Raw genomic sequence first — 17073 nt, forward strand, 5'->3', positions numbered from 1 at the left:
TTCATCCAGATTTACTGTAGAATTCCTCAGAAACTAAAGGGTACTTGTATTCAATGCAATACAGCCAATACACTATAATTATGTCAATTTTCAAAAATTCATTAAAAATCATCCTGAGTAGTTGATGTCCAACTTTCAACACAGCCCTCCTCTGGGACACCTACTGTACCTGTGTGCCAAGTTTCATCCAGATTTACTGTAGAATTCCTCAGAAATTAATGGAAACATTTATTCAATCTAATACAGCCAATACACTACAATTATGGAAATTTCAGAAATTCATTAAAAATCATCCTGAGTAGTTGAGGTCCAACTTTCAACACATCCCTCCTCCGGGAAACCTGCTGTACGTCTGGGCCAAGTTTCAGCCAGATTTACTGTAATATTCTTCAGAAATTGCAGGGAACTTATGTTCAGTGCAAGAAAGGCTGAAAGACGACCACCCCTGAACAAGACACACAAGCTGAAACGTCAAGACTGGGCCAAGAAATATCTCAAGACTGGTTTTTCTAAGGTTTTATGGACTGATGAAATGAGAGTGAGTCTTGATGGGCCAGATGGATGGGCCCGTGGCTGGATTGGTAAAGGGCAGATAGCTCCAGTCCGACTCAGACGCCAGCAAGGTGGAGGTGGAGTACTGGTTTGGGCTGGTATCATTAAAGATGAGCTTGTGGGGCCTTTTCGGGTTGAGGATGGAGTCGAGCTCAACTCCCAGTCCTACTGCCAGTTTCTCGAAGACACCTTCTTCAAGCAGTGGTACAGGAAGAAGTCTGCATCCTTCAAGAAAAACATGATTTTCATGCAGGACAATGCTCCATCACACGCGTCCAAGTACTCCACAGCGTGGCTGGCAAGAAAGGGTATAAAAGAAGAAAAACTAATGACATGGCCTCCTTGTTCACCTGATCTGAACCCCATTGAGAACCTGTGGTCCATCATCAAATGTGAGATTTACAAGGAGGGAAAACAGTACACCTCTCTGAACAGTGTCTGGGAGGCTGTGGTTGCTGCTGCACGCAATGTTGATGGTGAACAGATCAAAACACTGACAGAATCCATGGATGGCAGGCTTTTGAGTGTCCTTGCAAAGAAAGGTGGCTATATTGGTCGCTGATTTGTTGTTGTTTTGTTTTTGAATGTCGGCGAGGATTCCGCACGGCACTCCCCTCCATTCACCTCGCGAATCTCCGCTCTCTTCCAAACAAAGTCGACGAATTACTGCTCTTAAACCGGACTAACAAGGACTTTGCACGCTCTGCTGCCCTCTGCTTCACTGAAACCTGGCTCAGTGAGCGAGTCCCAGACGCTGTCTTAAATCTGCCGGGCTTCCAACTTCACCGGGCGGACCGCGAAACAGAGCTCTCAGGGAAAACAAAGGGTGGTGGAGTCTGCTTCTACATTAATGAAGGTTGGTGTACTGATGTCACAGTGTTACAGAAACACTGCAGCCCACACTTGGAAAGTTTTCTCATCAACTGTAAACCTTTTTATTCACCGCAGGAGTTTTCTTCCTTCATGCTGGTCGGAGTTTACATCCCTCCACAGGCCAACGTGAACAACGCACTGTGCGAGCTGGCTGACCAGATTACTACCCTGGAGAGGAAATTCCCGGATTCCTTTACAATTATTCTTGGGGATTTTAACAGAGCAAACCTAAACTACGAACTCCCTAAATACAGACAGCATATAGACTGCCCCACCAGGGACAACATCATACTGGATCACTGCTACACCACTCTAAAAGATGCCTATCGCTCTGTGCCTCGGGTAGCTTTGGGACATTCTGATCACTGCATGGTCCATCTTATTCCAGTTTATAGGCAAAAACTCAAACGTGCCAAGCCTGTAGTCAAAACTGTGAAGAAGTGGACTAACGCAGCAAAGCATGAACTGCAGGACTGTTTTGACTCCACTGATTGGACTGTTTTTGAAGCTGCATCTGAGAACCTAGATGAGCTCACGGACACTGTGACATCATACATCAGTTTCTGTGAAGACGTGTGTGTGCCAACAAAGACCTTTTGCACATACAACAACAATAAACCATGGTTCACTCCTAAACTCCAACATCTTCGCAAGGCCAAGGAGGACGCCTACAGAAGTGGTGACAGGGTCCTGTACAAGCAAGCCAGGAACACACTGACCAAGGAGATCAAAGCAGCTAAAAGGATCTACTCCCAGAAGCTGGAAGAACGGCTCTCAGCCAACGACCCTGCATCAGTGTGGAGGGGCCTGCAGGAAATCACCAGCTACAGACGCCCCCCACCCACTATTGAAGCAAACAAAGACCTGGCCAACGAGTTAAACACTTTCTATTGCAGGTTTGAGACGGACAGACTCCCACGCCCCACCCTCCCCTCCCCAGGGACATTGCTTCAGACATTGACCCCCAACACACCTTCCACCTCTCCCCCCTTCACCCTGCCCCTCCCCAATCAAGACTCAATGACCACCCCCACCCTCCCCAATCCAGACTCAACGACCACCACCACCCTCTCCAACCCAGACTCAACGACCTCCACCACACCTCTCACCCCCCTTTCCTCCTCCCTGAAACTAAGAATACACACTCAGGATGACTATTCCAGAAACAGAAGCCCAGGAAAGCCCCCGGACCAGATGGCGTCTCACCCTCCTGCCTCAAAACCTGTGCTGAACAGCTGGCTCCCATCTTTACTCGCATCTTCAACAGATCCCTGGAGCTGTGTGAAGTTCCCTCCTGCTTCAAACGCTCCACCATCATCCCTGTTCCCAAGAAACCCACCATCACAGGACTGGATGACTACAGACCTGTCGCCTTGACGTCTGTGGTCATGAAATCCTTCGAACGACTGGTGTTAGCCCATCTGAAAGACATTACAGGCCACCAGCTGGACCCTCTGCAGTTTGCCTACCGGGCAAACAGGTCAGTGGATGATGCAGTGAACATGGGGCTGCATTACATCCTGCAACACCTTGACCGCCCGGGAACTTATGCCAGGGTCCTGTTTGTGGACTTTAGTTCGGCTTTTAACACCATTGTGCCTGAACTTCTTTCCTCCAAACTCTCCCAGCTCAGCGTGTCACCAGCTACCTGTCAGTGGATCACCAGCTTCCTGACAGACAGAAAGCAACAAGTGAGGGTGGGGGAGATCACCTCTGAAACCCAGTCCCTCAGTATTGGTGCCCCTCAAGGATGTGTCCTCTCACCACTACTGTTCTCCCTCTACACTAACGACTGCACCTCCAATAACTCTGCTGTCAAACTCCTAAAGTTTGCAGATGACACCACTGTCATTGGCCTCATTCAAGATGGTGATGAGTCTGCATACCGGCAGGAAGTTGAGCAGCTGGTACTCTGGTGCAGTCAGCACAATCTGGAGCTGAACACTCTTAAGACTGTAGAGATGACAGTGGACTTCAGGAGACATCCCTCAACTCTGCTCCCCCTCACCATATCAGACAGCCCTGTGTCGACTGTGAAGATCTTCAAGTTCCTGGGTACAACCATCTCCCAGGCCCTGAAGTGGGAGACCAACATCAACTCCATCCTCAAAAAGACCCAGCAGAGGATGTACTTCCTGAGACAACTGGGGAAGTACAGTCTTCCACAGGAGCTGCTGATCCAGTTCTACACTGCGGTCATTGAGTCTGTCCTGTGCTCCTCCATCACAGTCTGGTATGGAGCAGCCACTAAACAGGACAGGAGCAGACTGCAGCGGACTGTACGGGCAGCAGAAAGGATCATCAGCGCCCCCCTGCCCTCCATCCAGGATCTGTACCTCTCAAGAACCAGGAAACGGGCAGGGAAAATCATCGCAGACCCCTCACACCCTGCACACAGACTTTTTGATCTGCTGCCCTCTGGCAGACGGTACAGAAGCCTGCAGACCAGGACCACCCGACACAGGAACAGTTTCTTTCCCCTCGCCATCTCCCTTCTTAACAGTTGACCTGTCACACTGCTCCCACTGCCAGACTGCAACTGCACCTTATGTACATTTTGTAGTATTCATTCCACCTCATTCATTTCTGTATTTTATGTATATAAGTTTAGATTCGTTATTTATAGTTGGTTTACATAGCTTTGTGTATGTATGTGTAATGTGTATATATAGACACTTGTGTGTGTGTGTGTGTGTGTGTGTGTGTGTGTGTGTGTGTAAGATTTACATTGCTGTGCTTGAGAGCCACCATCTACCGGAACCAAATTCCCTGTATGTGTCTGCACATATACTTGGCCAATAAACACGATTCTGATTCTGATTCTGATTCTGAGATGTATATTTGTGAATGTGGAGATGTTATATTGGTTTCACTGGTAAAAATAAATAATTGAAATGGGTATATATTTGTTTTTTGTTAAGTTGCCTAATAATTATGCACAGTAATAGTCACCTGCACACACAGATATCCCCCTAAAATAACTAAAACTAAAAACAAACTAAAAACTACTTCCAAAAACATTCAGCTTTGATATTAATGAGTTTTTTGGGTTCATTGAGAACATGGTTGTTGTTCAATAATAAAATTATTCCTCAAAAATACAACTTGCCTAATAATTCTGCACTCCCTGTAGGTCTGTTGACAGAGCTCTGTACTGCTCGAGCTGACCTGAAAAGGGGTCCCACCTGTCCAGCAACAACACATGGCATGGAATAATAGACATCATAAACCACAGAGGCAGAACTGTGAAAACAGAAAACCTGAGTGTGCAGCTAGCAGAGGACATAAACAGCTTCTTTGCCCGCTTTGAAACACCACAACAGCAGCATTCATCTGCCTCAGCCCTGCTCCCATCCTCATCCTCACCTGGTTCCTGCACTGCTCCATTCACTGTAACGGAGCACGATGTCAGATGAGTGTTCCTAGCAGTGAACCCCAGGAAGGCGTCCAGACGGAATACGTGGTAAAGTGCTAAGACCATGTGCCCACCAGCTCACCCTCATCTCCACCAGAATCTTCAACCTCTCACTGGATGAAGCAGCCATCCCATCCTGTCTAAAATCAGCCACAATCATCCCAGTACCAAAGAAGTCTCCCATCACCAGCCTGAACTATTATTGCCCTGTGAAATGCTTTGAGAGACTAGTCCTTCAGCACACCAAGGATTACCCCCCCCCCCCAGAATTCGACCCCCACCAGTTTGCATACTGTGCAAACAGATTCACAGAAGATGCCATCACCCTCCACTCGGTGCTGAGTCACCTAGAACAGCGGCAGAGCTACGCCAGAATGCTCTTTGTGGACTACAGCTCACCCTTCCACCACTCGCCCATTGAGAGCCTACTAACTTACTGCATCACAGTATGGTACAGCAGCTGCACTAAGGCGGATAGAGCCACCCTCCCAGCATGTTTGCAATGAGTAGGAGATGCTCTGTATCTCACTGTACAACTGTATAGTGACAAAGGTATTGGGTTCTTTTCTAAAAATTGCTATAAACAGAGGAACCCAAACTGATGAAAAGTGGCAAATATTTTTTTTCAAATGACTATTTTTAGTGGATTTTTGATATAGAAGCAGAATGACAGAATGTTAAAAGAAGTTACTTTTAGTCATTCTAAGCTGGGCATTGCGTTCTCTGGCTGTTCAAAGCCATGGAACTTTAGACTTTCCAAGCAAATAATGATGGCCATACTGATGTTCTTTTCAGTACATTTTACTTTATGTTCATTTTCATTTTTATGATGTTTCTATTTTTACATAATTCCTCCCACATAGCAAAATTGGTATGGCCTGGATCTGTCACACACAATGTGCTTACACATGGCCTGCGTACCGCAAAGAATGACGGCCCTATGGTGGCCCAGATCTGGTTTACCAGAGGTGGCCCACACATGAGCCAGCACAAGGCCAGTTGCAGACACACTGCTGGCCCTGTGCTGGCCCAGAACAGTTTCAGCTCTGGCCCCAGATGTCAGCCTAATGTGTACCTTAGCCATGTAAGCCATGTAATAACAACATGTGCTGGAACATAATAGTGCAAAAGTAACATGACGAAACTCTGTTCAGACAGTGAATGGACTGATTCTTATACAGCACTTTTTTACTCAGCCATATTACTCAAAGTGCTCTATACAACATGTCACATTCACCCAATCAGGCCAAATGTGGCATGCCATCACATAAACAGTGCCATCTTACCATGCCAGAAGTCAGCCAGCAGTGCCGGCTTGACACCAGATCCAGGCAAGACCCGTCTGCTATGTGGGATGACTTGTTCTTTTGGCATTTTAGTTGTGGATTATGTTTGGACTGTGTCTCTTGCCCTTTCAGTATTGTTTCCTTGTGCTTCTAAGTGTCCCTTTGTTTCTTTTTAGGTTATGTAGTATGGGTTAGAGATATTTTGTATGTTGTTTTTGTTTAATAAATCCGCCTTTTGGATTATTCCCTGATGTGCCTGAGTTCTGTTATTTAGTGTCACTTTGAAAGGACACACATCCAGCATTGACATATAATTGTTCTTTCAATTTTTGATAAAGATTACAGTGAATTGAGATGTAACTTGGCCCAGAGGTACGGTAGGACGCCCAGAGTAAGAAAGTGTTGAAAGTTGGACCTCAACTATTATGGATGATTTTTAATGAATTTTTGAAATTTCCATAATTGTAGTGTATTGGCTGTATTGAATTGCATATAAATATCCTTTAATTTCTGAGGAATTTTACAGTGAATCTGGATGAAACCTGGCACACAGGTACAGTAGGTGTCCCAGAGAAGGAATGTGTTGAAAGTTGGACCTCAACTACTCAGGATGATTTTTAATGAATTTCTGAAAATTGACATAATTCTATTGTACTGACTGTATTAGATTGAATAAATGTTTCCATTAATTTCTGAGGAATTCTACAGTAAATCGGGCTGAAACCTGGCACACAGGTACAGTAGGTGTCCCAGAGGGGGGATGTGTTGAAAGTTGGACATCAACTACTCAGGATGATTTTTAATTAATTTCTGAAAATTGACATAATTATAGTGTATTGGCTGTATTGCATTGAATACAAGTACCCTTTAATTTCTGAGGAATTCTACAGTAAATCTGGCTGAAACCTGGCACACAGGTACAGTAGGTGTCCCAGAGAAGGAATCTGTTGAAAGTTGGACATCAACTACTCAGGATGATTTTTAATGAATTTTTGAAAATTGACATAATTGTAGTGCATTGGCTGTATTAGATTGAATAAATGTTTCCATTAATTTCTGAGGAATTCTACAGTAAATCTGGATGAAACTTGTCACACAGGTACAGTAGGTGTCCTAGAGGAGGGATGTGTTGAAAGTTGGACATCAACTACTCAGGATGATTTTTAATGAATTTTTGAAAATTGACACAATTGTAGTGTATTGGCTGTATTAGATTGAATAAATGTTTCCATTAATTTCTGAGGAATTCTACAGTAAATCTGGATGAAACTTGGCACACAGGTACAGTAGGTGTCCCAGAGGAGGGATGTGTTGAAAGTTGGACATCAACTACTCAGGATGATTTTTCATGAATTTTTGAAAATTGACATAATTATATTGTATTGGCTGACTGCATTGGATACAAGTACCCTTTAATTTCTGAGGAATTCTACAGTAAATCTGGCTGAAACCTGGCACACAGGTACAGTAGGTGTCCTAGAGGAGGGATGTGTTGAAAGTTGGACATCAACTACTCAGGATGATTTTTAATGAATTCTTGAAAATTGACATAATTGTAGTGTATTGGCCGACTGCATTGAATACAAGTACCCTTTAATTTCTGAGGAATTCTACAGTAAATCTGGATGAAACTTGGCACACAGGTACAGTAGGTGTCCTAGAGGAGGGATGTGTTGAAAGTTGGACATCAACTACTCAGGATGATTTTTAATGAATTTTTGAAAATTGACACAATTGTAGTGTATTGGCTGTATTAGCTTGAATAAATGTTTCCATTAATTTCTGAGGAATTCTACAGTAAATCTGGATGAAACTTGGCACACAGGTACAGTAGGTGTCCCAGAGGGGGATGTGTTGAAAGTTGTACATCAACTACTCAGGATGATTTTTAATGAATTTCTGAAAATTGACATAATTCTATTGTATTGACTGTATTGCATTGAATACAAGTACCCTTTAATTTCTGAGGAATTCTACAGTAAATCTGGATGAAACTTGGCACACAGGTACAGTAGGTGTCCCAGAGGAGGGATGTGTTGAAAGTTGGACCTCAACTATTCAGGATGACTTTTAATGAATTTTTGAAATAAACATAATTGTAGTGCATTGACTGTATTGCACTGAATATGAGTTTACTGTGATTTCTGAGTAATATTACAGTAAATCTGGGTAAAAACTGGCCCAGAGGTAAAGTAGGTGTCCGAGAAGAGGATTGTGTTGAAAGCTTGGCATCAACTTTTAAGAATGATTTTTAATGAATTTTTGAATATGCAACCAGACTGTCACGATGGCTGTATTGGCTGTTCCATTGTAATTTGTGTGCGCGAGTGCGTGTGACTGTTCACGCGCGTGCGTGTGTGCGCGAGTCTAGGCTTTCAATCAGGATATAAAGCGAAAAGGCGCTACCGTAAAGACTGGTGTAAAAGCGCAAGGAAATTTATGCGGCGGATAGGAGGCGGCTGGCTTGACCGCGGCTCACAAATGACGGCTCACTTTACCGCGGTCAGTTGATTGTGAGGGCACAATAACTTCCCATTGTTTTGGAAGTTTTGAGCTGGGCCTTGCTTAAACGCTAGCTGCAAAAGCTGAAATGATGGTGGGTTGTTGTTGTTGTTGTTTTGTATTATTGTTTTCAGGAATTTTACTTTGAAAACTTTTGCCCGGATGTGCCGTGGCTTTATTATTTCCGTGTTCTTAACTGGTGACAAATACAAGCTCCTAAAGTTGCGATGGTAAAAGACTAGTAGGGATGTGGTTGGTAATAAACCAAATGTTTTGGGGATTTAATGGTTTGAACCAGTATCCAGAGGGCAGTAGTAACCGTAACACTGTGACGTGGCAATTTTGCTGAAGACCGAGCAGTTTTTTGGAGGCCTGGGGGTAAAGCTAACAGTCAAGCTAACGATAAATATCCATTATGTCTTGGGAAGAATTGCCTTGCTTTCTGGCCTCGCCTCTGCCCGGTTTCTTTGCTGTCTGATCTGCGTTGGGCAACAAAGGAAGCAGGTAACTTGAAACTCTACTGTCAATGCTGCGCGGGAGAAAAATATAAATTACTCAACACCAACGGGTTTACTGTAGCTTGTTAGCTTGTGGGCCATGGCGGACAGCTTTGGAGATGAGTCCAGCAGCAGTGCCCTAGGCTTAGACGTTACTACGGGACAGGGGAGCGGAGCCTCACAGCTTCCGATTTTGTCTAACTCTCTGTCGGTGGGAATGTCGGCAACTGGCGGTGTGCACTCCAGCTCCAACCCGACCTCTCCGCCTCTTGCTGTCGCCGCGCAGAGTGGCCTAACAGCTGTGGTGGCCCCTATGTCCGCTGTCACTGCTACCCCGGTCAGTTTTGGGAACACATTGACTCCCGGCTCTTCACCACCAGTCGTGGCCGTGTCTCCCACATTGCATGCCTCCTCGCCTCTCCCCGGTGTTGGGCTAGGGGCGGCAGGAGCGGGCCTCCTATCTCAAATCAATGCCACTTCCTGGGACCCAACTCTTAGCACGGATTGGGACAACGAAAAAGCTTCCCAGCAGTGCATCCTGAGGATAAAGAGGTAATTCTAGGAAACACAGAACTCTGACGGAGGTGGGCATATTTACGTAATCTAGACCTGCAATCGAAAGTGAAATCTTTCCGTAAAGTTTTTAACAGCATCTAAAACGTCACATTTGACGGAGACATTTGGGAAACTAGAGGTCTGTAATAAGAAGCGAGATTTCGTCTGACCCAGGTAACTACAGGGTTAACCTTGGCTCTTCTGTTCACTATCTGTTTTCGGGTTAACTTCGTACCAGAATTTGTCGCCATGGTAATTTATGATGTGAATTTAACCTCCCCCAGAGCAGGTCAAGTTCGAGATTAGAGACCAGCAGGTGTTAAATCGTTGCCTTCTGAGGAATCTGTTATCGAGAAAATTGACCATTCCCTAGAAGGTCACACAGAGGGTCTGAAGTTGTTGTTGTTTTGTTTTAATAGCGTGTAAAGTCTTTGGCTTTCACTGATGAGCATCAGTAATAAATATAGATTCTTAGATACAGCTTTATTCCATGGTTTTATTTTTATTTTTTTATGTTAGAAGCAGAGAGTTTTACAGCAATTTTATTGTTCTAGAAGGATTAATGATCTTAACACTACTTAAACTGCTCTGCTTCAAACCCTTCAACACCCCTGTGTCTGTAGCTGAAAGAATAAAAACTAAAACTTTCTGAAACCACCACATTTTCACTCAGTCTTTTATTTGTGGCATGTTTTGCCGTTTTAAACTAAGCCTGGGTTTTTAAGTGGGACTAGTTCAAAGTTTCAGAGCTCTAATGTGTAGCCATCACCTCAGAAATAAACACCAGCACTGAGAGTGCACTCAGTGATAAATAATTAACTGTAATTTAAAAGTTTATTTATAGGGCTTTGTGTGTTAAATAACCAGATTAATAATTTTCTGCAGCATTAACCATGTGTCTTCTTCGCAGTTGTTGGTTACTGGTATAATTTCAATGCTTTTTATATATTTTTGTTATCACAATTTTATCATCATCTAATAATATTGTTGATTGAATTGGTGGCATTTATAGGGATTGTTTTCTGTGGAATAAGAGTCATATGGCCTTTGAAACTCCTGTTTTAGATAAGATGTTGCCAACACCACCTGGTTTACACAAACATGCAGGGAAAACCTTGGCTTAACTTTGCAAGTTGATAACCTGATTTTTGAGACGGCTTATTGCGATTACCAATCTTACGGTAAACAAATCCAGAAAACTGAGAGATACCCTGGGTATGTTGAAATCCCTTTGAGCAGTATTTTAGACGATAGTGCACTCAGCCTATGTTTAAAGATGTTGCTTTAGTTTGACCCACACATACATGAACACACTTCTTTGATTTTTAACATGTCATTAATTTGTTGCTTAATAAACAAAAAATAAAGTTATTGAGGAATCACTTGACCCAAATTAATGAAATGTACTATTTCACTTAATTTACCTGTTTAAGCAGCTGGATAGCTTGAACATTCTTGTTTCCTTTGAGTCTTTTTCTGGAAATTCTAGTATCATGACAACTCTGGTAAATAATTCCTGTCTAATATATAAATGCAAACAGATTGCCAACATGTTGGTATCAGTCTGAATGAGTCTTTGTTACAAGTCGAGAGGACTCGACTCAGCTGGTTGTATGATGCAGTTTATCGCTGTTAATTGCTGTATTATCAGAAACACACTGCATGTAATTGCCAACTTGACTATGGTAGTTTTTTGGGTTTTTTTTTTTAATGACTGCGTTAGTATGTTCGAAAAATTCACATTAGAGCAACTTTAGAGTTCAGTACTGTACTTAAATGTATTTTTTATAATAGATTTCTGAAAATATTAAGATCCTTCACCTCCAGGACATACTGTTTTACTAGTGGATTGCTGGAATGTTTAGGGGCATATTTCTTTGTGGGTTCTCTCTCCAGTTTTCAGTGTTTCACAAACCTCATCTGTTTATTTTGTCTGTAGGGATATCATGTCCATCTACAAGGAACCTCCACCAGGGATGTTCGTGGTCCCTGATCCTCAGGACATGACCAAGGTAAGAGGCAAAGTACAGTCTGAAAGATTTACCAACCTTTGACATCATTAACATGTTAACTTGATAGCCAATCAGATTTCACTAGGCTTCTTATTCCTGGGCTTGATGGAAATCAGGATCAGCACTGGACTTCCTCTGGAGTACTGAAAGCACATTGAGACGACTGTTGTTGTGATTTGGCGCTGTATATAAAAAAATAAAAAATGAAAGAAGTGGTATAGCTGTAAAAAGTGCAAAACAGCGAAGTGAAGAGTCCTTTAAACTGTGACTACCTCAGTGGTGTTTTCCATTCAACTGGAGTTGTACCGGTGCTGACAGCAACCATTTACTAATGGAGAAAAACCTTTAGATCAGAGTCAAAAAAATTGATAATGACTCAGCACTAGTCATTTGTTTTCTAGATTAAATTTCTTTGCTAATTGGTCTGTTCTTTCCTAGCATTCCTCTCTGCCTATAGACATCGTTTTAGACCACCTTATGAATCCCCATCCTGTCTTTCTCTCATCCTTTAATCCCACTCCTGTGCCTCATGACTTCAGATCCATGCCCTGATCACAGGGCCATTTGACACGCCATATGAGGGTGGCTTCTTCCTCTTCCTGTTCCGCTGTCCCCCTGACTATCCAATTCATCCACCACGGGTCAAGCTCATCACCACTGGGCACAACACTGTCCGTTTCAATCCCAACTTCTACCGCAATGGCAAAGTATGCCTCAGCATCCTGGGGTGAGTCATGGTTTCTAACTTTAGTCTCCAAGGGAACTCATGAAGAATTACCATGTTCACTGCATACGTTTCTGTTCATCAGCTGGGCCATAAGCAGCCTATTTTAAAAAAAAAAAAAAAAAAGAAAAAAAAAAAAAAAAAGGAAAAAGTCTGGGTCAACATATTCAATTTGCACTCTACATGGGATACAATTTTTTTTTTTTTTTTTTTTTTAAAGATTGAGGAAAATAAGCAAAAATGCCCAAACAAAAACATTGCCCAATGCAGAGGTTATTTTTAGACCAGCAAGTGATCAGTGAGTAAACTAGCAAAACCTCGAATTAGTTATAGTTAAAACTCGATGTTCAAAGTAATATCTCAGAATGCCTTGTTTTGTCTAACTAGCAACCCAAAATCTAAAAGGAAAAGGAAAAACACTTAAAATACTTATTTGTAGGGATTGTTGTCTGTCGAATACTCGTACATTAGGCATGTGCTAGTCCAATATTATTGGTCAGACACTTGAGACAAAAAGCTGGATATTGTCTGTTTGTGACAGTGGACAAATCCTTGGTCTGAGCCATTAGATCATGGATGGGCAACTCCAGGCCTCGAGGGCCGGTGTCCTGCAGGTTTTAGATCTCACTCTGGGTCAACACACCTGAATCAAATGATTAGTTCATTACCAGGCCTCTAAAGAACTACAAAACATGTTGTGGACGTAATTTAGCCATTTGAATCAGCTGTGTTGGATCAAGGATACAGCTAAAACCTGCAGGACACCGGCCCTCGAGGCCTGGAGTTGCCCACCCCTGCATTAGATGGACTTTTTCTCTTTCTTTTAAAGTGTGACTGAAAACTGAAAAGATCCTACAAAGGAAATGCTTTCTCTCTCTCCCACTATTGGTCATGCAATTTCACTCTAATTATGTTCACCAGACATGGTGAACATAATTAGAACACTGACCTTTACACATTAATAATAAAAAGAAATAGATCCTCACAGTGAGGAATACATGTTATTAATTTAAAACTAGTCAGATGTCCACGGTTTGTTTGTAAATATATGTTATCAAAAATTTACAACTTTATTTGTGATTCATAATTTTTAGGTCTTAAAATAAGTCATTTTACATCAATGATTTAGATTATTTTTTTTAAATTATGCAAGAACCCATTGTAAGAATGCAACAAACTGTTTCTGTGATCTTTGCGTGTAGGACATGGACAGGGCCGGCATGGAGTCCAGCTCAGAGTATCTCATCTGTGCTCATCTCAATCCAGTCTCTGATGACGGAGAACCCCTATCACAATGAACCTGGCTTTGAACAGGTACAGTCAACAAAGAGATATAGATATATGAGAGTTTTATGTCGCCACCAATCCATCACACCTTGTCATTCTGTTTCACAGGAGCGTCACCCAGGGGACAGTAAGAATTACAATGAGTGCATCCGCCATGAAACCATGAGAGTGGCTGTGTGTGACATGCTGGAGGGAAAAGTTCTTTGTCCTGAAGCTTTGTTGTGAGATCCTTATTTTTATTTTTCTTCTTTCTATTTTCCTTTATCACTTGCATTCCATCTTTGTTTTCTAGCTGTTAACTAAATGTATCAAGCGTGTGAATGTGTTTATTTTTAGGAGTGTGATGGAGAAGTCCTTCCTTGAATACTATGATTTCTACGAGGGCGTTTGCAAAGAGAGATTGCATCTGCAGGGGCAGAACATGCAGGTGAGTATTTATTTTTTTTCTGTTGGATTATTTTTGTCTAATCAAACAGTGCTTTCAGTATAAAATCATTCTTAATGTCAATAATGCAATATCACATGACTTTGTGACAGCACTGTGTGAGCCGGGAAAGTAAAGATTATAAATGGCAATCTTTTCCTCTTCCAAACATGACGTTGCCTTTTTCCAGGACCCATTTGGGGAGAAGCGTGGCCGTTTCGACTACCAGGGCTTGTTGGCTCGTCTCGGCGCAACCCACAGACGACTGCGAGAGAAAAACCTGGCAGAGGATAACCACAATGACAACGACTCGGACTCAGACACCAGCTCTTCAGGGACAGACCCCGACAGTCAGGGCAGCTCACAGCCCTGACTTCTTGGACAGTGCTAGACTTGTAGCCGAAAACTAAAGACAAGAGAACTGTTTTTTTGTGTATCTTTGTTTCTTTTGCTGCATCGGAGCAACATCACGGAAGACGATGTGAGTCTTTCTTGGGAATACGATTGGAATCGAGTATCTATTGTATAAATAATACAGAAAACTAAAGAAGAGGTGGTTCCTTTTTGCTGAAAATAATTTAAAAAAAAAAAAAAAAACAGCAATCTGCAAGCCAAGTGCTGGAAAGCTTGACCTGCAGCTTTGGATTTGTGCTACTTGTAGCTAGCCAGTTACCATTTTGATCTGCGACTCTAAAAGCTCAATTTGACATTCTGGATACTTGTGAAAAGAAAAGGTTATAGTGACGGCTTGAACCTTCTATGATGTTCCACTTTGATCCCCAAGCACAAACATGTTTTCTATCTTTTCCACACCAATGAAATACTGTCTGTTAGGGACCTGTGAAGAGGAGGCCTGAAGCTTGGAGCTGGTTTAAGCAAAATCAAAGGACCTTATCCTGGGAATGTCAGGATGATTGGCCTGATTTGGTTGAAGCAGGGTAAGATCAAAGAAGGTGCTCCCCGTCTTTGATTTCAAGAGGGAAGGCAAAGTTATCCTGTGTAACGCGGAAGATGGAGAAAGTGACTGCAGTGGATTTGTGAGTCAGTGCCTTGTCTCCTCTAAGTGTAAAGCCATGCCAGACCTCTTCCAGACTTAACATCAATTGTTTCTTCAGTCAGGCCACAAAAAAAATAAATAAAAAAAATAAAATAAAATAAAAATTCAGCAGCTCTGGATTTCTACAATATTTCTTGTGTATTAGCCTCTACAAAAAGTTCTGTTTAGCTTTCAGCTCTAATTGTCCTGTTGAATTGGTGCTTAGAGAAGGAGACATTTTAATTTCATTAACATCATTATGCCTTTTTGTTATTTTTCTTTGCTGTAATCAGACATCAGACTAACAATACCTTAAAATATGTACGATGCATTATTTGTAATCCTAGCTGGGGTTTGGGTTTTTTTGTTTTTAATCAGTCAATTTTTCAAACCAAATTGTCTCACACTTTCACTAGATTAACTTTAATTCAGGGAAATTAATGGAAGGAATACAAAACTCTGTTCTTGTATGGACAGTGAATTAACCCAACCAGTTTGTTCTTCTCAGGCTTTTTCTATGCTTTGGTAGTTGTTTCTCCATTATCCAACCCTTGAAGGTAGCTGTCGCAGTGAACTAATATTCATTTGTTATTTCAGGTTTCTGCTTTTCGCCAATAAATGACAGTCACGGCACCATTGGAGTTACACAATCACAAGGTACTAAAGTGACAGGTGTTGCTGCTTATGCTCTGAACTCAACGAGAGGGTTTTCTCTTGGGGAAACAAAGGGGCACAGAGAGGAGGAAAATGCTTGGTTGACATGCTGAGATTTTTCCTTCTGTCTTTATACAATACTCATATTTGCACTGAAAGAAATGTGTGTGTGGTGGCGGAAAAGCCTTCATTTCAGGACATCATTAGGTCAATGTAATGATGCTTCAGATGAGCACCTTCATCCTGGTAAACAGTTTATTGGTGTTTTTCTGTAGGCCATGTTTGTATCAGGACTTAGACCCACATTACAACTTGGCAAGAAAACAAACTATTGTAACATTAACGATACCCAGTTGTTTTTCACTTCAGTGACTGCAGCTTGTAATAGCTTCAGTTTAACTCTTTAAGATCTGCTCTGAAGAAGAGGAATGATATTGATATCCTTTGTCATTGTGCCTGCTGCATATAAGTTGATGGCACTAAAAAAAATAAAATGTGATTTTTGAAAGTTCTTTGAGTTGAATGAGAAGGTGCATTGTGCTCTTAAGCTGTCCCATGAGTAAACTTGTGAAGTTGTTTTTCTGACTGTGGTAAATGTGTACTTTTACATCAACACGATTGCTACAAAGATGCTGTTTCATTTCATTGCTCAAATTCTTACCAAAACCTTTCCTTTGATAGCCATTTCCATTGTTCAATAAAGCAATATTTGCTTTAATCAAGTTTTTTTTTTTTTTTTTTTTCTTTTTCCCAACGATACTGACCATTTTTGTCACTGTGGAGGCAGCAACTACTGGTTAAAATGTAATGTTATAGTTAAATTCCAATGTTAGGGTGAAATTCACATGCAATACATGAACATGCATTAATGTGTCAAATACAACACATCCACAAGAATTAAAAATCACTTACACTTAAGCCACCTGCAGCTTAGCTTAACGGAAAAGTTGCAAGTCACACTTTCTTCGAGTGGAGATGTAATGACTAAAAGGTTATCAGCACTTCTGTAACTAAAAAAACTGTGTTTTCTAATTTAATTGCTACATAAACCTACATAAAATGTAGGTGGAACTATTTGTCACAATCAAGCTGCAGCCTTCAGGTTTTAAAAATGAACACAACTTGGAGCTGTGGCAAAGTGCTGGATTCTGTAGAAGCATGAAGTTAAGGGCATCTCTGAGGCATCACCTCTGCTAATGCTAGTCACTGGAGGCCTTGAGGCGACTTTTGTTGTGATTTGGCACTATATAAATAAA

The 17073-nt window shown here is 41.9% G+C and overlaps 1 protein-coding gene across 1 annotated transcript; it reads left to right on the top strand.

The window, feature by feature from the left end:
- The first annotated feature begins 8764 nt into the window (after positions 1-8764).
- Positions 8765-16535, top strand: ube2z (ubiquitin-conjugating enzyme E2Z). The gene is made up of 7 exons (XM_004562867.6): positions 8765-9677; positions 11620-11692; positions 12232-12419; positions 13619-13730; positions 13812-13924; positions 14040-14130; positions 14318-16535. The coding sequence occupies exons 1-7, from the start codon at positions 9226-9228 to the stop codon at positions 14498-14500; spliced, it is 1212 nt and encodes a 403-aa protein (XP_004562924.1). The 5' UTR covers positions 8765-9225; the 3' UTR covers positions 14501-16535.
- The last annotated feature ends 538 nt before the right edge of the window (positions 16536-17073 follow it).

This window comes from Maylandia zebra, linkage group LG4 (genome assembly GCF_041146795.1).
Source record: "Maylandia zebra isolate NMK-2024a linkage group LG4, Mzebra_GT3a, whole genome shotgun sequence".
Classification (NCBI taxonomy): domain Eukaryota; kingdom Metazoa; phylum Chordata; class Actinopteri; order Cichliformes; family Cichlidae; genus Maylandia; species Maylandia zebra.

Bases quoted from the DNA above. Each gene is read 5' to 3' on its own strand.
- ube2z (XM_004562867.6), top strand. From the start codon at position 9,226: ATGGCGGACAGCTTTGGAGATGAGTCCAGCAGCAGTGCCCTAGGCTTA. The intron at 13,731-13,811 runs GTACAGTCAACA...TCTGTTTCACAG, and splicing joins ATGAACCTGGCTTTGAACAG to GAGCGTCACCCAGGGGACAG. The intron at 13,925-14,039 runs GTGAGATCCTTA...GTTTATTTTTAG, and splicing joins CTTTGTCCTGAAGCTTTGTT to GAGTGTGATGGAGAAGTCCT.